The sequence below is a fragment of the Mastacembelus armatus genome, unplaced genomic scaffold (genome assembly GCF_900324485.2).
Source record: "Mastacembelus armatus unplaced genomic scaffold, fMasArm1.2, whole genome shotgun sequence".
In the NCBI taxonomy this organism is placed as follows: Eukaryota; Metazoa; Chordata; class Actinopteri; order Synbranchiformes; family Mastacembelidae; genus Mastacembelus; species Mastacembelus armatus.
Window position 1 is genome coordinate 47,152 of NW_022872920.1, and position 24,808 is coordinate 71,959.

Sequence of the window (24,808 nt, forward strand, 5' to 3'; positions counted from 1 at the left end):
TATTGGGAGATTTAATGTGAATTACAGCCATTTCCTCATGCAGGTGCACTTTGCAGACAACAATGGTGCAATAGCTGTGTGAAGACCTGGCCTGAGCCTGAGAATTGCGGGTTCCACCATGGAGCTAGCAGGTCAGAAAGCAAAGAGTCGCCACCTGTCCCTGGTGTCAGAGGACAAGATGCAAATACGTCTAGACCTGGCGCCACTGAAGTGGAGTTACAGTTAAGTCTTTACGCCCAGCTGTTCCTTGGACCTGGAGACATAACTGTACCATTAATGAACAAGTGGACTTGTTCCTCCATCATCAAGCTTTCAGACCATGATCAGCTACCTTCATCCTTTTCATAGAATAACAGTTGATTCTTCTTAGCTCCAGTCCCTGACATGTTTTCCACTCACTCCAAATTTTTCTTCTGCCAGTTTAAAAGATAGGTACTTTAACCTTAACTAAATTAATTAAACTTGACCTTAATCTAATTGTAATGTGTACCCTAGACCTAGGTTTTTGTAGCTAGTAGTAGCTAGTACTCCGCTGCAGTTCATCCACAATAATAAAAGGACACATTACTTTCTATAGATTCCCAGCAGTTCTGCACAGTTCCCATACCAATTAACATACTTTAACCTGCACTCGTGTGCTGAGAAATAATTTTTTAAGTAAACTTTTAAAAAACCTACATTTTTTGTTGTTTTGGTAACTCATCCCAATAGTGTTTAATACACTTGGTGGACTATGAGGACCAAACAACTGTGTTGTTGTTTGTCCAGGTAGGGAAGTTTACTGTTGACATTATGTTGGCTCCAAATTGAAGGGAACGCACACTCAGGTTACATCAGTGTAAACAGCATCATCTTGTGGCCAAATTACAGTATTGACATATAAGTTATAAAAAAAGATAAACAAGACAGCCCTGAATCAATAAAAATTTAATAATTTAATAAAGATATTTTAATATTAAAATTTAAAAAAACATTATGATCAACCACAGACTGTGAGCTCTGCAGCCAGAAAGCAACAGGAGCTACAGAACACATATGCTTCAAGATCTCTGTGGCTTTATTTGTCATGTGAAATTGAGCAGTCATTTAAGTCTGCCTCTGTGGCAATACTTGTCCATGCATCAGCTGTTAAACAGACCATGGAGCTGGATGAGGAGAGGACAAGTTTTCTCTTTAAGTGCTCATGCAAAGTGCTGGTGCTGCTGTGGTATGTCAACAAAAATTAGCACAGTACAGGTCTTTGAAAACTTTTATACTGAACCTCTTCCACAAATGAGTCTGACTTTTCCCTCAATGCTACAGCTGCTATGATTTTATGAAACTCTAACATTGTGCTGTTGCCTAGAGCTGATCAATTAAGGAGCAAGATATGACTGATGAAAACATGCAGTAGATACATAGCAATATAGACAGAAACATTAGATTTTGACCGCATCATAAATCAAACATAAGTAACACATGCGTTGATAAATATTTATCATCAGTGTCATCAATGAAACAAAGTAAATACAGCAGCCCTAAGATTTTATCCATGATCACTGCAGGTGTTGAGCAAAACCACTATTTGTGTGCCTCTGACTAAGAAAGTATCAGGAATGTATAAATAGTTTATGAACCCAGAAACATCAAGGTTCTAAAACTAATTTTCTATTAGTAAAACTGTGGAGGCAGTTTGTGTTAATAAAGACTCACACACCAGAGAAATGTCTTACTGAGTTTTATTTACACACTTACTGACATCCAGCTACATCAAGTGAGGAAGATCATGTCAGAGTGGGATTTTTACACCACATTTCCCCTTTGAGCATTTCAGTGAATTTCTAATACATCATCCATGACCTGAATAACTATTTAAGACAAACTGACCAATTACCACCAGTTAAAACGAGTGACTTAATCCATTATAACCACATCAATTAACACTTTAAATCAGAAAAAGAATTCGAAAAATATACTAGCTAAAACTCACAATAGTAAATAATTATATGATGTAAAGTAAGAACAAAAGTTTATAAAATATCACATTGTCTGCACGTCACAGCATTCAAAAGTAATAAAACAGTAAAATAATCTAACCTTCTTTTCATTAGTAGATTAAAGGCATTTATCAAACATTAGTAATAATGAATCTATGTTAAAAAATAACAATTTGGTAAATGGTCTTAAACATGTAGCAAACTAAAATATTCTTAAAAACCTAAAGAGAAGATTGGTCACAGAAACCAGTGAGACTGACCAATCTCAGTCAGGGGACCGAGAACCAATCACCAGCAAGGATGGAGCACTTCCTGGACCAACGACATTGTGTCAAGCACGATGAAGGACTAGCCAGATGGACTCCCTGCCCATTGCGGGAAGACACAAAAAGACACATGGTGAGACACACCCAGTTTTTGTAGAGTTACAGATATACAGATTTGCAAGATCCTCAAGACCCTCTTGCTCTGAGGAGAAAGAACCTAAGAGAGCAGAGAGGTAGAGACTGCTGTTACTGCCCATGCGGAGGAGAGATCCAAAGACATCCACCCCATATGGGGCTGTCCTGTAGCTAACAGCTCACCTCCAGCTGACCATCTCACATCAAAAAACTCTATGGGGCAGGCCTGCAGCCGAGGACTTTGGGGAATGCCTACATCTCTACTGGAAACCCGGCCAACAGACTGCAGTTCGACCAGTCCACAGCGAAACGGACTGAGAGTCAGTAAAACTGAATTCAGACAAGTAACCCATGGCTGTGCTGGTTGTCTCACACTAATCTCACTTGATCTCTGTAGATACTTAAAGCTTCCTCCTAAACTGCTGTTTAGACCTCAGACTCAAACACAGAACATGAACTTATTTCAAGATTTCTTTTTCACCACTGGATATAACCTACGGCTATACTGTTAGAATGTTTTACTTTGTTAATTCATCTAGTTTCTCTGACCAGTTCTCCCTCTGTCTCCCCCTATGTAAATATCATGTATCTACCATGTAAATAATTGAATACATCTTAAAAAGGCATCTGTGAGTGGCATCATCTATGTTATTTCACACAGTAAATACGTTACTGAATTGGTGAACTCTCACTCTGACTGTAGACTGATATCCTGTAGTACTCATTAATTGACTGGTTGTTCTGCCATCAAAGGATCTGGTGCTCCAAAATTCTAAAGATGGTTTATGATATTTATAATTCATAAACCAGACATAATAAACACATTTATGTTCAACACATATATATTTAATTTCACTACATTGTAGAGTGCTTTTCTACACTCAAGTTCACTCAGACCTATCTCCCACAGTTTCCACCAGCAATTAAAAGGTCCTTGACTATTAAAATGCTTGACATTTTCAAGGTTTTTAGTCCTGTGGACATGTCCTTTTTACAGCAGTGTAATGTCTTAATGGTCCTTAAGCTTTCTGATAAAGACTTCAACCACAGTGGTCAGTTTCAACATTTCTTCTTGATGTGAATGCGCTGATGGATTGTTAGAGCACTTGGCCTAATGAAAGTTTTTCCACATTGCTCACACCAGTATGGCTTCTCTCCAGAGTGAATACGCTTATGGTTTTTGAGGGAGCCTGACTGTGTGAAGGCTTTTCCACACTGGTCACAGCTATATGGCTTCTGTCCAGAGTGAATACGCTGATGACTTTTGAGGGTGCCTAACTCTGTGAAGGCTTTTCCACACTGGTCACACCAGTACGGCTTCTGTCCAGAGTGAATACGCTGATGACATTTGAGGGAGCCTAACTCTGTGAAGGCTTTTCCACACTGGTCACAGCTATATGGCTTCTGTCCAGAGTGTATACGCTGATGACTTTTGATGGAGCCTAACAATGTGAAGGCTTTTCCACACTGGTCAATGCTGTATGGCTTCTGTCCAGAGTGAATAAGCTGATGTCTTTTCAGGGAGCCTAACTGTGAGAAGGCTTTTCCACACTGGTCACATCTGTATGGCTTCTGTCCAGAGTGAATACGCTGATGACTTTTGAGGTAGCCTGACAATGTGAAGGCTTTCCCACACTGGTCACATCTGTATGGCTTCTCTCCAGAGTGAATACGCTGATGTCTTTTGAGGGAGCCTAACTGTGAGAAGGCTTTCCCACACTGGTCACATCTGTATGGCTTCTCTCCAGAGTGAATATGCTGATGACTTTTGAGGGAGCCTAACTCTGTGAAGGCTTTTCCACACTGGTCACAGCTGTACGTTTTCTTTGAAGAGTGAACATGCTGATTAATCTCTAAACTCCTCAATGTTGTGAAGGTCTTGGTGACTCTCTTTCTTCTTTTCTATTTGTAAAAAAGAAGAAGAAAAAAGCAAAATGGAGAGAAAATATGAAATAACATGATAGACCAATCTAAAACCATAAATGACATTTACAACATGTCTATGAAACATGAACATCATGAAAACTGTTTCTTTGGAGTTCCATTTCATTTCAAAGTTGTAAGTTGTGTTGTGTCTCATTCACATTTTGTCATTTATTATTCTTAAAATGTATGCTTGCCTCACCTCAATAGCTTTTCTTAGTGTTAACATTGCTTTTAACTTTTTTACTATCTTTTATTTGTAAACAGAAGACACAGTTCTCTGAAGTAAAGCACCATATTTAAAGTACCAACTTATATTTGAGATTAAAGAATTTCTCTTAAGTCTAAATTAACTTTTCTCCTACCCAAATTTGGTTTTCAGAAACAGCCACCAAACTGTCTGGGAAGGATTATTTTTAAGTTAGACCAAGTTTTACGACTCAGTGCCGCACAGACCCTGGTCTGTCAACCACCACAAGATTGAGAAAATTGACCAACATAAGAGTGAATATACCAGCTTGGTGACAAAGACACTGAGCCTGCAGGTTAGAGAAGTCTTGGAAATCCAACCGATTGCAATGTGAGGGCCAAATGACCTCCGAAGCAGACTTTCTTTCTTGCCCTGGTCGAATAGTAACCTCAGCAATTCAATTCAATTCAATTCAATTCAATTTTATTTGTATAGCGCCAAATCACAATACAAATCATCTCAAGGCACTTTACAAAAACTAAAACTAAAAACCCAACAATTCCCTTATGAGCAAGCACTTGGCGACAGTGGAGAGGAAAAACTCCCTTTAACGGAAGAAAAAACCTCCAGCAGAACCGGGCTCAGTTTGGGCGGCCATCTGCCTCGACCGGTTGGGGTGAGTGGATAGAGCAGAGAGAAAAGAACAGCAACAATAAACAACAGATAGACACTGCAGGTTGGTGGGACCAGTAACTGCACATCAGCGATATACATCTCCAGGACCAGGGACACCTGCAGAAGGTACAGAGAGAACAGAGAGAGAGGGAGAGAGCACAAACTAGGGGAGAGAGAGAGCACAAGGTTAGTGACATTCAATGGTGGAATATACATGAGGTGGGAGGAGAGGAAGAGAGGGGAGGGGAAGGGAAGGTGGTTGGGGGGGGGGTAAGTGTAGGGGAGCTCAGTGCACCGATGGTCCTCGGGCAGTCTAGGCCTATAGCAGCATAACTAAGGGATGGTTCAGGGTTGCCTGAGGCCAGCCCTAACTATATGCTTTGTCAAAGAGGAAGGTTTTAAGTCTAGCCTTAAAAGTACAGAGAGTGTCTGCCTCCTGATCCCAGGCTGGGAGCTGGTTCCACAGGAGAGGAGCTTGATAACTAAAGGCTCTGCCTCCCAGTCTGCTTCTGGAAACTCTGGGAACCACAAGTAGACCTGCACTCTGAGAGCGAAGTGGTCTATTGGGATAATATGGTACTATGAGGTCTTTAAGGTATGAAGGAGCTTGATTATGAAGGGATTTGTATGTGAGAAGAAGGATTTTAAATTCTATTCTATATTTTACAGGGAGCCAATGAAGAGAAGCCAATATAGGAGAAATATGATCTCTCTTGCTAGTTCCTGTCAGGACTCTGGCTGCGGCATTCTGGATTAATTGGAGGCATTTTATGGAGATATTGGGACATCCAGATAGTAATGAGTTACAGTAATCTAGCCTTGAGGTAACAAATGCATGGACTGGTTTTTCTGCATCATTTTGAGACAGGAAGCTCCTAATTTTGGAAATGTTGTGCAGGTGAAAGAATGCAGTTCTAGAGATTTGTTTTATGTGTGAGTTAAAGGACATGTCCTGGTCAAAAATAACTCCAAGGTTTTTTTACAGTAGTGCTGGAGGCCAGGGCTATGCCATCTAGAGTAGCTATAATTTTGGAAAAGTTATTTCTGAGATTTTTTGGCCCAAATATAATGACTTCTGTTTTCTCTGAGTTTAAAAGTAAAAAGTTACTGGTCATCCAGGCCTTTATGTCAGTTAGACAGGCTTGAAGTCTGGTTAACTGGTTTGTGTTAACAGGTTTAATAGATAGATACAACTGAGTGTCATCTGCATAGCAGTGGTAATTAATAGAGTGCTTCCTAATGACATAGCCTAGAGGAAGTATGTACAGGGTGAACAGAATCGGTCCCAGCACAGAGCCTTGTGGAACTCCATAACTAACTTTTGTTCCAGTGGAAGGTTCATCATGGACATGAACAAATTGGAATCTGTCCGATAAATAGGATTGGAACCATTTTAACGCTGTTCCTCTGATACCAGTCACATGCTCCAGTCTCTGTAATAAGATGTTGTGGTCAATGGTGTCGAATGCTGCACTAAGGTCTAGGAGGACAAGTATAGAAACAAGTCCATTATCTGAGGCTAAGAGAAGATCGTTGGTAACTTTCAACAGTGCTGTTTCTGTACTATGATGTGCTCTAAATCCTGATTGAAAATCTTCAAATAGTTCATTCCTGTGTAAGTGGTTTGATAGCTGCTTAGCAACAGCTTTTTCTAGGATTTTAGAAATAAATGGCAGGTTGGATATTGGTCTATAATTAGCCAAGACTCCTGGATCAACACTAGGCTTTTTGAGTAAAGGTTTGATTACTGCAGTCTTAAAGGCCTGTGGGACGTAGCCTGATACTAGAGATAAATTTACCAAGTCCAATAAAGATGAGTTCATTAATGGCAGGGTGCCTTTAAGCAGTCTAGTCGGGATGGGGTCTAAGAGACACGTTGATGATTTCGATGAAGCAACTACTGATGTAAATTCAGAGAGATCTATGGGAGAGAAGCAGTCTAAACATAACTGAGGTCCTACAGATGATTCAAGAGCTACTGTAGTAGAAGATTAATTTATGGCAGGTATAGGAAGCATCTGCTGAATTTTATCTCTAATAGTTGTGATTTTATTTGTAAAGAAACTCATAAATTCATCACTGCTGAGAGTTAAGGGAACACTGGGCTCAACGGAGCTGTGACTTTTTGTCAGCCTGGCTACAGTGCTGAAAAGAAACCTGGGATTGTTCTTATTTTCCTCTATTAGTGATGAATTGTATGCAGTTCTGGCTTTACAGAGAGCTTTTTTATATGTTAGTAGACTGTTTTTCCAGGCTAGAAAAATTTCCTCTAAGTTTGTGGAACGCCACTTCCTTTCCAGCCTTCGTGATCGTTAAGGTAAGATTATGTAAATTATACCATGGGGCTAGTCTTCTCTGATTCACTAACTTCTTTTTCAGAATCAAGCATTTCACGCAGTGAGGTTACAGCACTGTCAACAACATGATCAATTTGGTAGGGAGTGGGATTGAAGCAGCTGCCCTCCACTATGTTTATACTTGGCAAACACTGCATGATCCATCATTTTAAATTCAAAAGTTATTAAAGAATGATCTGACAAAACAGGATTTGGGGGAAAAACTATTAGATTTTCAATTTCGACACCATAGGTCAGAACAAGATTAAGGGTGTGATTGAAATGGGTGGGTTTATTAACATTTTGAATGAAACCAATTGAATCTAATATACAGTGGGTACGGAAAGTATTCAGACCCCTTTAAATTTTTCACTCTTTGTGTCATTGCAGCCATTTGCCAAAATCAAAAAACTTCATTTTATTTCTCATTAATGTACACTCAGCACCCCATCTTGACAGAAAAAAACAGAAATGTAGAAATTTTTGCAAATTTATTACAAAAGAAAAACTGAAATAACACATGGTCATAAGTATTCAGACCCTTTGCAGTGACACTCATATTTAACTCACATGCTGTCCATTTCTTCTGATCCTCCTTGAGATGGTTCTGCTCCTTCATTGGAGTCCAGCTGTGTTTAATTAAACTGATTGGACTTGATTAGGAAAGGCACACACCTGTCTATATAAGACCTTACAGCTCACAGTGCATGTCAGAGCAAATGAGAATCATGAGGTCGAAGGAACTGCCCAAGGAGCTCAGAGACAGAATTGTGGCAAGGCACAGATCTGGCCAAGGTTACAAAAGAATTTCTGCAGCACTCAAGGTTCCTAAGAGCATAGTGGCCTCCATAATCCTCAAATGGAAAAAGTTTGGGACGACCAGAACTCTTCCTAGACCTGGCCGTCCAGCCAAACTGAGCAATCGTGGGAGAAGAACCTTGGTGAGAGAGGTAAAGAAGAACCCAAAGATCACTGTGGCTGAGCTCCAGAGATGCAGTAGGGACATGGGAGAAAGTTCCACAAAGTCAACTATCACTGCAGCCCTCCACCAGTCGGGGCTTTATGGCAGAGTGGCCCGACGGAAGCCTCTCCTCAGTGCAAGACACGTGAAAGCTCGCATAGAGTTTGCCAAAAAACACATGAAGGACTCCCAGATTATGAGAAATAAGATTCTCTGGTCTGATGAGACCAAGATTGAACTTTTTGGTGTTAATTCTAAGCGGTATGTGTGGAGAAAACCAGGCACTGCTCATCACCTGCCCAATACAATCCCTACAGTGAAACATGGTGGTGGGAGCATCATGTTGTGGGGGTGTTTTTCAGCTGCAGGGACAGGACGACTGGTTGCAATTGAAGGAAAGATGAATGCGGCCAAGTACAGAGATATCCTGGAAGAAAACCTCTTCCAGAGTGCTCAGGACCTCAGACTGGGCCAAAGGTTCACCTTTCAGCAGGACAATGACCCTAAGCACACAGCTAAAATAACAAAGGAGTGGCTTCAGAACAACTCTGTGACCGTTCTTGACTGGCCCAGCCAGAGCCCTGACCTAAACCCAATTGAGCATCTCTGGAGAGACCTGAAAATGGCTGTCCACCAACGTTCACCATCCAACCTGACAGAACTGGAGAGGATCTGCAAGGAAGAATGGCAGAGGATCCCCAAATCCAGGTGTGAAAAACTTGTTGCATCATTCCCAAGAAGACTCATGGCTGTACTAGCTCAAAAGGGTGCTTCTACTCAATACTGAGCACAGGGTCTGAATACTTATGACCATGTGATATTTCAGTTTTTCTTTTTTAACAAATCTGCAAAAATTTCTACATTTCTGGTTTTTTCTGTCAAGATGGGGTGCTGAGTGTACATTAATGAGAAATAAAATGAACTTTTTTGATTTTGGCAAATGGCTGCAATGACACAAAGAGTGAAAAATTTAAAGGGGTCTGAATACTTTCCGTACCCACTGTAGAATTAAATGCAATACTGAGGCTGTTATTTTCAACATCTACATGAATGTTAAAATCTCCCACTATAATGACTTTATCTGATCTAAGCACTAAATCAGACAGAAAGTCAGGGAATTCAGTTAAAAACTCTGAGTAAGGGACAGGTGGATGATACACAATGACAAGTAGAACTGGTTTTTGTGTTTTCCAGTTTGGATGCGAGAGACTAAGAGTGAGGCTCTCAAATGAGTTATAACTGTTCTGAGGATGAAAGTTTAATAATAAGTGCTTCGAGGAACATGATCATTTTTATGACTGAGGGGGGTTGATTCATTCAGACTGACATATTCATCCTGCTGTAACCAGGTTTCAGTAAGATAAAGTAGGTCAATTTGGTGATCAGTTATCAAATCATTTACTAACAGATTTAGATGAAAGAGATCTGATATTTAATAATCCACATTTGACAGTTCTGTTTTTCTGTTCAATAAGAGGAGTGGTCTTAATTTTTATTAAGTTTTTATGAATAACTCCTCTTTTGTTAACTTCTGATTTATTTGATTTATATGTTCGAGGGGCAGACACAGTCTCTATGTGGTTTGAGGGGGGGGGGGGGGGGGCGGCTCTAAGGAAACTGCAGAGAGGTGTTTTAGACTGAGTCTCTGCATCCCGGTCCCCACCCTGGATTGTCAGGCTTTAGGTCAGCTAATAAACTCGGCCAAATTTCTAGAGATGAGAGCTGCACCATTCAAAGTGGGATGGATGCCGTCTCTCGCTACCAGACCGGGTTTTCCCCAGAAAGTGGCCCAATTGTCTATGAAGCCCACATCGTTTGCTGGACACCACCTAGACAGCCAGCGACGGAACGACGACATGCGGCTAAACATGTCATCGCTGGTCAGACTGGGGAGGGGTCCAGAGAAAACTACGGAGTCCGACATTAATTTAGCAAAGTTACACACCGACTCAACATTAATTTTAGTGACCTCCGATTGGCGTAATCGGGTGTCATTGCTGCAGACGTGAATAACAATTTTCCCATATTTACGATTAGCCTTAGCCAGCAGCTTCAGATTTGCCTCGATGTCGCCCGCTCTGGCCCCAGGAATACATTTGACTATGGTTGCTGGCGTCTCTATTTTCACGTTCCTGACTATGGAATCGCCAATTATCAGAGTCGGTTTCTCAGCGGGTGTGTCGCTGAGCGGGGAGAATCTATTAGAAACGTGAACAGGCAGGTGATGAGCCGTGGGCTTCTGCTTAGGAGTACGTTTCCGTCGGACCGTCACCCAGGCTAATTCTCCGGGCTGCTCCGGAGCTGCCCTTGGACCGCTAACAGACCCTGAGTTCGGTGGCTCCACACCAGCTAACTGGGCTAGGCTAGCTGGCTTTTGTTCGAAGGTGCGGAGCCGCGCTTCCAAATCAGTGATCCTCGCCTCCAAGGCTAACAGAACCTTACACTTATTACAGGTATCATTATCGCTAAAGGAGGCAGAGGAATAACTAAACATGTGGCACACCGAGCAAGAAAGAGAGAGAGAGGGAGAGGCCATGTTAGCTAAGCTAACTAGCTAGTTAAGCTAACCGGTAGGCTAACGAGCGCTAAGTCAGGAAATAGCAATAAATACCGGTCAAAATAGAAAGGTACTTGACTAGTACTGGAATGTAGCAGTTAATGAATTGTTTAGAGTTTAGCTAGTTGGTTTTTAGGTGTGTTAAACTATAGCTAGTCTGTTGCTAGTCTGTAGACGAACTATACAACACACACACACAACACGACACGCTTGCAAGACAAAAGTGATTCGCTTACCCGGAGAGCAACACCAACAGGCGCAGCTAACTACTCAGTGGTGAACAACTGATAAGAAATATGAAATAAGAAAACCTTTATTTGTCCCGCAATGGGGAAATTGCATTGTTGCAACAGTACACAGCAGAGAGCCAGAAGTAGCAAGATGTGAGATAAAAAAGAAATTAAAAATTTTTTAAAAGTACTAAGTGGAATAAAAACTGTGAAGCTACAAAATCTATAAGTATATACAATATATGCCTATGGGTATGTACAGTATATGGACATATAAATAAAAACCAGGTAAAGTGACTACAGTATATTGCAGTGATGTGATTTACATTATACTACACTATTGTACATGATTACAGCAGAAGTCTCAAACTGCAAAAAAACAGAAATTTTTCCCCAAATCTTCGTTTAAACTATAGAACTTAGTACCAGACTCTAACATGATGTAACAAATTTCAACCATCATTACTGACAAGTTCAGTCCATAAATTCCATGAATCCATTGTTCATCATGTATCATTGTAATCAGTGTTCTTTCACGTCCGCTTTTCCTGTGTACCTATGTAAATAAATGGAAATACAGAGTAGCATAAGTAGCATATCAGAGTGGCAACACTCATCCTTAGTAAACTGGCTGGGTAATGGCTCAGACCTACTTCTAAGCTGTTTTATTCAGGACTGGGTGAAACCAGGAATACACACATCCGGAAATACATAAAGACTTGAACTAAAATTAGAAAGAACAGATGACACACGGACCATTGACTCTGGCCTCTTTATGAAGCCTTTTCTATCGATTAAGTTCTGAATCTGAACACTGACCTGTTGATCGCTGGGAACAGAGGACTGGGCCTCTTCGTTACTGTTGGCGGGATAGTTGCTTCTCTGGTCCGGGTCGGTTAAAGCTTGATCTTGATTCTCCTCTTTTATTCTGTTCTGCCATTGGTCGTGGTCAATAAATTCCGGGACCTGATCCCCCTCTTTAATTTCGGTTTTGTTGTGGCTGTAGTAGACAGAGTCTGGCTACTGTTTCTCCTCCTTTGTTCCCCACATGTAGCCGTCCTGGTCGCCGAATCCCGGATCCTCTTCCTCCTTTTTTTATTATGGTTTTATAGTGGTCCTGATCGATATAATCCGAGTCCCGCTCCTCTACCTTCATCCCGCTGTTGTAGTGGTCCTGATCGATTAAATTCATATTCTGATTCTGTGTTTTACGCTGCCACGTTGCTGCTCAGAAGTTCTTTCTTTGTTGTCCGAGTTCTGCTTCTTCTTTTTTTCTTTTTAATGGCGGTTGACAAGCCAGCCTAAAGGTGCATTACCGCCACCAAGTGGACTGGAGTGTGGAACAGAGGTCTGACAAAAACTATATCCTTCCAACAGAACCTATTTCTCTTCAAAAATCTATGATATATTTCTAAGTTCTACTAACTTCCCAAGAAGACCCTCTAATGAAAAATCATCCTGTTCTATCTTCTTAAGTGCTGTTAATAGACATAGACTCTGCACTCTAACAACACATGTTTAACTGTTTCTGACTTATTGCAATTCCTACATAATCCTGTTGGATGCTTCCCAATGTTATGTGGTGTGTCATTTAATCCTAATCCAACAGCTTCTGTTTCAGCAGTGTCTGTATCGATTTACCTGTGGTTAGCAAGACACATTTCACACTTACTGAATTCTAGTAAGAGGGAAACAGCTTGATCCCAATATGATTTGGACACACAACCTTCGTCTCAGGAGTCACACACAACCACTGTGCTTGACAGCCTGCTGCTATGTAGTCCTTCTTTACTTTAAATCTGTGAGACCAAACAGGACATGCTACAGGCATTCATGCGCCTAATGATCTGTAAGCCACTGCTAACTTCTACAGACTCCTATGATAATAGCCCTCTGATCTGGAGTCAGACGCGCTACCATTGCGCCACTGAGTCCACTGCAAACATCAGTATGTTCACTGGTCATCTAAAGCAGTGAATTCTATATACTCCTATAGTTTTGGCAGCTTGGCTAAGGCTTCAGGCTACTGAACCCTCTGTTTTGGTGATTTCCTCAGTGTAGAATAACCTGTGGTTAACAAGCCACTTAACATGTCATACACAGAGGATACCCAATATGACTTGAATACACAACCTTCTGATCTGGAGTCAGACACAAATTAAACAAAACAAATTAATTTATACAGCTTTATTTCTATTGTTCACTCTTCTCTGTCCTTTCCTACTCCATTTTACTTTTCTTTGCTCTGTTTCATTCTTCCCTCTTTTTTCTTTTAACTCACATTTAATTCCTTCAGTTCTTCCTTCCTGCTAAAAACTTCCTTCACTACACTTTCTTCTTGTATATTAGTGTGACACTTCTTTCTTTAACAATTTTCTTCCCATGTGCCAAGGCAGACACTGTTGAACTGTTGCTACAGAGATAGACCATAGGTGTGTTTGGCTACTAGTCACAAATGTTATTGTCTAGGTAATACTGTCATTACCTTTTCCTAACCAGGTCACATGAGAGCTGTTTAGGTACTCTATCACCATGTCTTTTCATCAGAGGTGGAGTCACATGTGAATCTCCTAGAAAAATGAAAGCCAGTCCTAGTCATTGAGTTACACATCACTCCTTGTTTCCCCAATGGTCCACCTATCCACCTGTCTTCAGGTTTAATTTGATTGTCTGAACACACCTAAATCAGGTGATCAGTAGTGGGTAGGGGCAGGGCAGGATTAGTGGCTTTCAAGCACCTGGAGATGGCTAAACCTGCACTAGAGAGCAGCAAAGACCAGTGTATAACCGAAATTCTGTCATTTCACTTCGAGGAGTCGCAACTTTATAAGGACTTGGATTTTTGCAGTGTCCATAGTGTGCGTATACATCTGTATATTTTATCTCAAACAAAGCTGTTTCATGTTTTTAAAGCACTTAAAGTTGAACACACTTGGAATGTTTATAATACAGTTATTCTCACGACTACACCACCATCACTTTACAAAAAAAGCTCTTATGCTCCAATTCTCACATCAAACCTGTGATACTTTCACAACATGCTGCTCTACAACAAATATCCTCATCTGGATAGAAAAGAGTCACAACTTCAGACATGTTCGTGTTAAAGAAGTGCAGCTCTGAAAAGGAGTTGACAAACATGAATCTTCTTTATGAAACAGGAGCATGTAGGGAGGAGACAAGAAGGGAACAGTCTAAACATCTAAACAGGAACATGATTTCATTGCAAAACCATGTGGTATTACTACATATATAATACTACTTGTGTAATAATATGTAATGTAACCCACTACACAAGGTCTTAGATTGTGTTACTCTTTAGCTGACTTGATCACTGAGTGGAGATCAAAGATATAAGTTGTTTTTATTTACATTTTTGTAGACAGAAACAGCAACAGACTAACTCAGCAACAGCAACACAACAGTCATCCACACCAGGTAGCTCCTTCAGCAACAACAGAAACTGACTGTTACACACTGAATGTATGTCTGTATAAATATAAACATGTCAATACAAATGCTACAAATCAGAATTTATGTGAAGGACAGCCAGTCCATATGTGTCTATGTCTATGCCTCATGGTTATATCCAATACTTGACTTGTGTTTATCAAATAATAGGGCAGAATTCTTTTAGTCAATTGTAACATTTGTTGAAATTACAGTTGCTTGTTATAAATATACACACTCAATAACTGACATGGTCCTGGAATGAAGGAGCCACCAGAGGGTCTAACAGAAAGATGTACAAAACTTTGAACTGACAAATGTCTGGGTAAGGTTTAGCTCATCATCACCTGGATATCAATGGAAGCCAAATAAGACAGAGTCAGTGTTACTTGTGTCACTTAGTGCTGTATGATGGAACGTGTCCTTGTTGATGTACTGTGTACAAACAAATGTGTTTTTCCTAATAATTCCTAATTTGGTAATGGAAATACTTCTCGTGACAGCAAATGCATTGCATGTGATGTAGTGTGACCAAGTGGTCTAAGGTGCTGGATTAAGACTCCAGTCTTAGTTGAGGTATGGGTTCAATCCTATCATTGTGTCGTGCAAGGTTGATGTGTCCATCTTCTGTTCCTTCTGGAATGTGCAAGATACTTGGTCAGTACAGCTACACTAGTTTGTGTTGATGTTACAGTCCATTTTTAGACTTTCCTGTCAAATATATTATAGGTAGATTAGTGGTGATGCTTTCATGTGATGTCTCTTAGAAATACATTTTCATGGATAAGAATCATGAACTGATCTGACCAATGACCCCAAAAATGCACATCCTGCCTCTGGATGACCTTACAAAAGGTATTGCAGACAAACTGCACCATCTACACTGTCAATCCAGTTTTCTTTTTGTTTTTGTTTAAGATTTCTTATCAAATTCTGATTGCTTTAAATAATTTCCATTAAAGGCAATGTGAGGCAAGGCAAGTTTATTTGTATATCCCAATTCATAGGCAGAGTAATTCAAAGTGCCTTACAGAAATAAATGACAAGTTAAAAATACATAGGCAAAAGTCAAATTAATTTGAAATAAATTAAAGGAGAATGAGTGCAGATAAAATACTTTCAGTTGTCATATACTGAGCTAAAAAGAAAAGTTTTTAGCTTGAACTTACACAAAAATTATAGATATTTGCAACTTGTGAATTTTGAAATGACTAAATAATGAATAGTGCATGTTCTTTATTACAATTCCCCCCATTCATCAGACAGATGAATGTCTGGTTCTTCACGCTTCTGATTGGGTGTATACACCTTATCCAGGTAATCAGCATTAGTAAAGCAGAGATAATTGGAAAACAAGCAGGGCAGTGGCCCACAAGGAACATGGTCTGCTTACCCCTGGTCTATGGCATAGTGCTGAAATACTATGTATACATATATATATATATATATATATATATATGTGTGTATGTACATGTATATACATTTATTCTGCTTCAGAACACAGTTGAAGACACAGCTGATCCATTACAGTATGAGCCTGAGTCTTTATTCACTCTTTTTTCTTGTTGGCTCTGCTCTCTCTGTTCTTCTTGTCCTTTGCTCTCTCTCCTCCCTAAGGAGGCGGGGCTTAGCTTCTGGTCATCGGGACATTCGGATGGTGATGTTTGTGAATCAAAATGGAGGTGACAAAAACAATACCAGAGCGTGAATACAGCAACTACTACAAAACCGGGATTAAAGAGAAGAATCAGCACCCAGGATTCGTCTACCAGGACCACTACAAACATGGAATGAAAGAGGAGAGTCATGAGCCGAATTTAATCGACCCCAAACCCTGCATTAGTTTGATAAAGGAGGAAAACGAGGATAGTTGGTGTGAGTGTGAAGGATACAGATGATAGGGTTAAATAGAGACAATTGATTCGCTGAAGGGAGCAGCCGAAAGGAGAAGAAAAGGAAGAACAAGGACCCGGGCTTTTTCAACCGCGTGGACTACAAGTACGGAATAAAGGAACGAAAACCAGGACCCAGTGAAGCCCAGTTCGAACTATGTTCCCAGCGAGCAACAGGTCAGTGTTCAGGACTTAATCGACAGAAACACCTTCATAGTGAGGCTAAAGACTCGAGTCCAAGCTTCTAGGGTCTGTGTATCATCTGTTCATTCTGGTTTTAGATCAAATTTGGAAAAGTGCAAACTACAAAACAGTCCTGTTTTTATGCACTTCCAGGTGTGTGGCTTCCCGTTCTGAATGAAACATCTTAGAAGTAGGTCTGAGCCATTACCGAGCCAGTTTCAGAGGATACATATTCACTACGTCTGTTCAAAGTGATTTTCAACTGTTTATATTTACATAATGACCGCTGCTTCGTTAGCCGCTAATGCTAATGGAACATTTCCTGTTGCTGCCCCTTCATATTAAAGGCATTCCGTTTTAATGGACAGCGAGTGACTCTTATTGTGAAGTTGCCACAGGAAATGTAATGTCTTTCTCAGTGATATTAGCACAGCTGCAATTTGGAGAAACAAAATCAGTCCCTCACTTATGTATTTTGGGCATTTTTCCATTTACATATTTCATAGTGTAACAGAAAATGCTATTGTAGACATAATTGCTCTCTTCAAAGCAAAACCACCAAGCTTTCTCATTCAATATAGGCCTACATAAAGTGCTTTATGGGACATTCCCACCAGTGATCAATAATCTATCTTTTAATTGTGTACAGTTTATTTGATTCTAAAAGTAACAAATAACCAAAGTTGTGGAAAATGTAGTGGAGTAAAATCAATATTTTCCTGTAAAATAAAGTGTAATATGGAGTAGCAGACCCGGCCTTTCTGTGTGGAGTTTGCATGTTCTCCCCGTGCTTGCGTGGGTTTACTCCGGGTACTCCGGTTTCCTCCCACAGTCCAAAAACATGCATGTTAGGTTGATTGGTGAATCTAAATTTCCCGTAGGAGTGAGTGTGAGTGTGTGAGGTTGTCTGTCTTTGTGTGTCTCTATGTGGCCCTGTGATGGACTGGTGACCTGTCCAGGGTGTACCCCTGCCTTTCACCCGAGAGAGAGCTGGGACAGGCTCCAGCAGATCCCCGTGACCCTGGATTTCAGGAAAAAGCGGGTATAGAAGATGGATGGGTGGATGGAGTAGCAGAAAAAATTTGATATAATTAAGTACAGTAGTGTACAGATAATTACAAACTCTACTTATGTACAGGACTTGAGTAAACATACTTGTGTACATTCTGTGAGGGGTCAAAGATAAAAGATTGAATTATTGTAATCACTGGTGTAAAGACCATATATGGGAGGTGAAATATTATTGAGCATACGCTGATGTAAATTCCATATATGGGAACGAGCTGAGCAGCAAGAGTTACAGTTGAGAAGGGCGTAATCAGACTATATAACCACTGTGTGTTTCCTTGTTTTCAGTTCTGTGGCTGCACGCATTAGAAATAGTGTCACAGAACTCCAGATATATCTGACTGTATTTGCTCATGTAATCTGTTTTGCTGTGGAAACAATAAAAGTATAGAATCTTCAATAGACTACTGACTGATCTCTTCAAATAAACCAACTCGGGGGGGACACAGGTGAAGTTCTTGTCCCAACAATTCCATCACTGATTATTGAGTTATAAAAGAGGACTTTTTCCTTTAGGTCTACTAGAAATTTAGACAAGAACTTGAATATTTCTGTCATTGTGCTTTTTTTGTGACAACCATTAACACTAACTGAACTCCTTCTGTAATGGCTGCACATTCTCTTCCTACAATTTCTAAATTGAATTTGAAAATAGAGCTTACATAAGAAAATTCTTAAATCAATATTTTCAGAATTGAAAATAGTGTGTCCTACTCACAGGGGGTGTATCCATGTATCCAGAAAATTTTGAATGGGGTTGCCAAGCTAGGGCGCAGACTGAGAGAGGTGTGGCACATTTGAAAACGTAGAAAGTAAATGAAACTCAGTTCTATGAAATTCTAAACCACACATTAAGAATCCAGATGTTTACTTGTCTCAGATCTGCCAAACTCCTCCAGAAATGATTTCATCTGATTCAGACACTGCAGCTAGAATCATCATTAGTGCTGCGAAAGACAAACATATCTCCCCCATGCTTTCCTCATTGCACTGGTTACCTGTTTGCTGAGCCGATTTTAAAATCCTGTTACTAACATATAAAGTCTTAAATGGTATCTTTCCTCCCTGGCTTACCCCTCTATTTCAGCATTATCATCCCCATAAATTCTTATTTTCACATCTTGTGACCATTCAATGTGTAAATAAGAAATCAGATGGTCATCCTGCATTCTCCTGTCATGCCTCTTTACTTTGAAACTCTCTGCTACTCAACATCAAAGTTTTTCCATGACTGATATTGATATAGATTTTTTGAAATTAGGGCAACCAGTGCCCTATACAATTTTTTTTTTTTTAAATCGCAGATACACTGAAATAATTTTCTTTTACTTTGTATGTACATTTTCTGCCTAAAAGTCAGGGGTGATTCTAGGATCAGACTTTTAGGGGTGCTCAGCTCTTAAGCAGAATGTGACATTATACAGTAGGGCTGGGTGATATGGAAAAAAATCTTATCACACTTTTTTTTTTTTTGGGTATCAGTACATATATATATCAATCACCGAAATACAAGACTTCACAGATTTCGTTCAAATGTATAAAGATTATTTTGATTTAAATACTTATTTTCTTCTAAAGATTGAACATGGAAAACATAGTATATTATACCTGTATTTCAAATCAACAAAATAGTTCTATATAATAAATATATAACCATTTTACACAGTTGCAGTGTCTCTATTCTGAACAGTCAATAGCCTAGTGTTACAGGAGAACATAGTAAATTTGGTCAACTCCAAATAAATAAAACAAAATTAATTCATAAATCTTGAATCTATAACTAAAATATTAAAGCTTTCAGGTTTTACAGGAGAAAAGAAACTAAATTCTTTGCCGACTTCCAAATAAATAAACTAAGTCTGTTGTGCATCAAGTGTCACTCTTCATTTACTTGGGTCTGGGATTGTAAAGTCTTGCATTTTATGTGCTCTAGGGACTATAGACTGTAATTAGTATAATTAGAAATGATCCTTGTACACCAAAGCAACTTACAGTCAAGCCAGAAATTATTCATACCCCTGGAAAATTCTGACTTAAAGTTACTTTTATTCAACCAGCAAGTTTTTTCTTGATTAGAAATGACACAGGCGTCTCCCAGAAGAAAATAAGACGAAGGACAAAATTATTACTAATTTTTTATGAACATTTGAACAAAAAGTGGCATGTGAATAAAAGTAACTTTAAGTCAGAATTTGCCAGGGGTTGAATAATTTTAGGCTTGACTGTATGTTTTTTTTTTTTCAACAAGGCTGTTTTTTGCTAAAAGCAACTAATATTCCGGTGTGACTTATGATCCACACAGCAGTGCACGCTACTCTGCTTCTTGTCTGACTTTAAATACCCAAAATCTCTTCACACTACGAAAGTCTTCAAACACTTGCTCTCAACAATGCTTTCGTCTTTTGAGCCCCAGGCTGTGTTTTCATCAACACCGACCTTTCAGTTTTCCATATACGTTTTCTGTTCTTTTCACCTTCTCTTTAATCAGGCCCCACTTACACAATGTGTAATTTTGGAATATAAATTAGTCGTTTCAGTCAGATTTGGATTCCCAAGCAGTGGGCAGTGATCCTAATATTACTCTGGCATTGGGGTAAATGTGAGAAGTGGGTATTAAGAGACAAAACGGGAACAAGATGGCAGGAAACAAGCCAGGAGAAAAAAAGAGATTTTTGAACTGACTGACCCTCTCTAAGCAGGGATCTGTAACGGCCCATGGACCTCAGCCCATAGACCTTGTTTTTGTTAACCCTCTGGGGTCTGAGGGGATTTTGGGGGCCTGGACAAATTTTGACATGTCCTGACATTTGTGCTTTTTTCAGTGTCTTTTAAACATATTAATGGCTAATGTCTGACAACAGTGTAATCAGCACAAACTGGGCTACAATAAATATAATCAGCAAGTTTATACATGGTTGTGTTTTTGAGAAAACAGTGTTTATGCATGGTTAGTGAAAAACAAAAATTTTTTAAGAGACTGAAATTAGGCCGTATAACACATACAGAAAATTGGTTCACAAGACTTTTGAGAACTGGATGTTGTAGTGTGAAATGTTTGCTTCACAATGATGTCATCAAGTCATCTTGTTCACTCATTCACAGTAAACAATACAGATATACATTTTCTAAGACACTTTTTGTTTAGAAAGGGTTTATGCAAGAAGGTGTGTCTGAGATTGAATAGTCATGTGACTTATGGCCTTTAAGACTGCAGTAATCAAACCTTTACTCAAAAAGCCTAGTCTTGATCCAGGAGTCTTGGCTAATTATAGACCAATATCCAACCTGCCATTTATTTCTAAAATCCAAGAAAAAGCTGTTGCTAAGCAGCTATCAGACCACTTACATAGGAATGAACTATTTGAAGATTTTCAATCAGGATTTAGAGCACATCATAGTACAGAAACAGCACTGTTGAAAGTTACCAACGATCTTCTCTTAGCCTCAGATAATGGACTTGTTTCAATACTTGTCCTCCTAGACCTTAGTGCAGCATTCGACACCATTGACCACAACATCTTATTACAGAGACTGGAGCATGTGACTGGTATCAGAGGAACAGCGTTAAAGTGGTTCCAATCCTATTTATCGAACAGATTCCAGTTTGTTCATGTCCATGATGAACCTTCCACACGAACAAAAATTAGTTATGGAGTTCCACAAGGCTCTGTGCTAGGACCGATTCTGTTCACCCTGTACATGCTTCCTTTAGGATATGTCATTAGGAAGCACTCTATTAATTACCACTGCTATGCAGATGACACTCAGTTATATCTATCTATTAAACCTGTTAACACAAACCAGTTAACCAGACTTCAAGCCTGTCTAACTGACATAAAGGCCTGGATGACCAGTAACTTTTTACTTTTAAACTCAGAGAAAACAGAAGTCATTATATTTGGGCCAAAAAATCTCAGAAATAACTTTTCTCAAATAATAGCTACTCTAGATGGCATAACCCTGGACTCTAGCACTACTGTAAAAAACCTTGGAGTTATTTTTGACCAGGACATGTCCTTTAACTCAAACATAAAACAAATCTCTGGAACTGCATTCTTTCACCTGCGCAACATTTCCAAAATTAGGAACATCCTGTCTCAAAATGATGCAGAAAAACTAGTCCATGCATTTGTTACCTCAAGGCTAGATTACTGTAACTCATTACTATCTGGATGTCCCAATATCTCCATAAAAAGCCTCCAATTAATCCAGAATGCCGCAGCCAGAGTCCTGAAAGGAACGAGCAGGAGAGATCATATTTCTCCTATATTGGCTTCTCTTCATTGGCTCCCTGTAAAATATAAAATAGAATTTAAAATCCTTCTTCTCACATACAAATCCCTTCATAATCAAGCTCCTTCATACCTTAAAGACCTCATAGTACCATATTATCCCAATAGACCACTTCGCTCTCAGAGTGCAGGTCTACTTGTGGTTCCCAGAGTTTCCAAAAGCAGAATGGGAGGCAGAGCCTTTAGTTATCATGCTCCTCTCCTATGGAACTAGCTCCCAGCCTGGGTTCAGGAGGCAGACACTCTCTATACTTTTAAGGCTACACTTAAAACCTTCCTCTTTGACAAAGCGTATAGTTAGGGCTGGCTTCAGGCAACCCTGAACCATCCCTTAGTTATGCTGCTATAGGCCTAGACTGCCCGAGGACCATCGGTGCACTGAGCTCCCCTACCCTAACCCCCCCCTTTCCCTTCCCCTCCCCTCTCTTCTCTCCTCCCACCTCATGTATATTCCACCATTGAATCTTACTAACCTTGTGTTCTCTCTCTCCCCTAGTTTGTGCTCTCTTCCTCTCTCTCTATTCTCTCTGTACCTTCTGCAGGTGTCCGTGGTCCTGGAGCTGTATATCTTATCTCTCTGCTCTATCCACTCACCCCAACCGGTCGAGGCAGATGGCTGCCCAAACTGAGCCCGGTTCTGCTGGAGGTTTTTTCTTCCGTTAAAGGGAGTTTTTTCCTCTCCACTGTCGCCAAGTGCTTGCTCATAAGGGAATTGTTGGGTTTTTAGTTTTAGTTTTTGTAAAGTGCCTTGAGATGATTTGTATTGTGATTTGGCGCTATACAAATAAAATTGAATTGAATTGAATTGAATTTATCTGAGAAGACAAAACCAGCGTAGCCATTAACCCTCTGGGGTCTGAGGGGGTTTTTGGGGCCTGGACAAATTTTGACATGTCCTGACATTTGTGCTTTTTTCAGTGTTTTCTAAACATATTAATGTCTAAAGTCTAATAACACTGTAATCAGCACAAAATTGGCTACAATAATATGTGAGCAGCAAGTTTATACATTATTGTGTTTTTGAGAAAAAAGTGTTTATGCATGGTTAGTGAAAAACTACAATTTTTTACTCACTGAAATAAGACCATAAAACACAAACAGAACATTGGTTCACAAGACTTTGGAGACCTGCATGTTGTAGGCTAAAGTGTTTACTTCAGAGTGCTGTGAATGTCATCTTGTTCACACATTCACAGTAAACAATACACTGATTTAAATTTTCTAAGACACTTTTTGTCCAGAAAGGCCATATGCAAGAGGGTGTGTCTGAGGATGAATAGTCATGTGATTTACCTGAGAACACAAAAGACGCCATGAACGACCAGACAAAGACGCGCATAATGAGCCTTTCAGTCAATGTAGATGGGACGAATTAGTGCAGCACAATACAAAACAATGAGGAGCCAAACGATCCTCATTTGAGTTAAAATCAGTGTTTTTACTCTGAGGACAAGCTAAACTATTTGTCTCTGTGTGGAATGTAAGGAGCGCCGCTTCACGTGCGTAACGCGCCATCATCCAAACGCGCAGAAAAAGTGAGTAAATTCTATGATGAAGTTTGACGTTTTATGTCATTTCTCTGGGGCGTGCACATAATCACCTGGTTCACCTCAGATTCTTTCCATATGAACGGTGCGATCAGTGTGAGGCGGGATCAAATTAGCTGTAATGAGGTGAGACGTAGTACGTGAAAACGTACTTCTTCTTATATTCATACAGATTAAATAAAAAGTGATGATTTGTTTTCGACTTGAATTGTTTCATTTAAAAAAAACATTTCAAGCTTTCTAGCCATATATTACTTATTTTTATGAGACAAGTATTCACTGAGATTCTGGTTACGTTGTTATGTGTCTGTGAAGAGAGATGACAGAGAAGACAGAGAGCACACCCTGTCTGCTTTCTTTATTTAACAAAAGCACAGCATTTTGTTATTATTATAACGGTATACAACTAAAACTAGACCTGTTATAGATTCGAATGATATATTGCTTTTATCTGTACGATCAAAATTGTAATTTAAGTTTGTTTAAGCGTTATCACGAGGAGGTGCGTCAAAACGCACAGGCGCGTTTGTCGACCCCTGAGGGTTAATGAACATATGTTGAATTTGAATGAATTTACATTTTGGAATGATTACATTTGATTTTATCATATTGGTAATCACTTTGAGGCTTACCTGCAAACTTCAGTGGAAATCCTTGTACAAAATCCTAATTAGTCTACTTACAGCCCCATCTGACACATATCTATTTGGTTATGTTGTTTCTTGTATTGTCTTCATTAGTGATAGGTTTTGTTGCAGGTATGTAATTGGGGTGTCGACCAATAATTAAGAAATGTCCAGAAGCATCAATAAAATTTCCAGAGGTAGAAATGTGTTAGTCTATTTTAATGTGTTTTATGATTCATAGACCTGCTGTAAATGTACTTTACGGTTTTAGATTGTTCCATCATGTTAATTCACATACTCTTTCCATGTCTTTTCTTGCTTTTAAAAACAGGAAAGAACAATGGAACTCAAATCTCACTGCTGTAAGTACTGCAGCAAAACTTTCAAATCATCAAAGAATTTAAAGTTTCATCAACGTCGTCACACTGTAGAGATACTACAGAAAGAGAAAACTCTTCACACGGTTAGACACACTGAAAACACATCAGTATGTTTACTCTG

At 39.6% G+C, this 24,808-nt stretch overlaps 1 protein-coding gene across 1 annotated transcript in view; it reads right to left on the minus strand.

The window, feature by feature from the left end:
- Positions 1-1,702: 1,702 nt before the first annotated feature.
- The window catches only part of LOC113140105 (zinc finger protein 239-like), a 28,877-nt gene continuing 5,771 nt past the window's right edge, over positions 1,703-24,808 (minus strand). Inside the window, exon 2 of the mRNA XM_026323841.1 lies at positions 1,703-4,279. Within this exon, the coding sequence (XP_026179626.1) occupies positions 3,437-4,279 (843 nt within the window). The 3' untranslated portion in view covers positions 1,703-3,436. The remainder of the gene's footprint in view (positions 4,280-24,808) is intronic.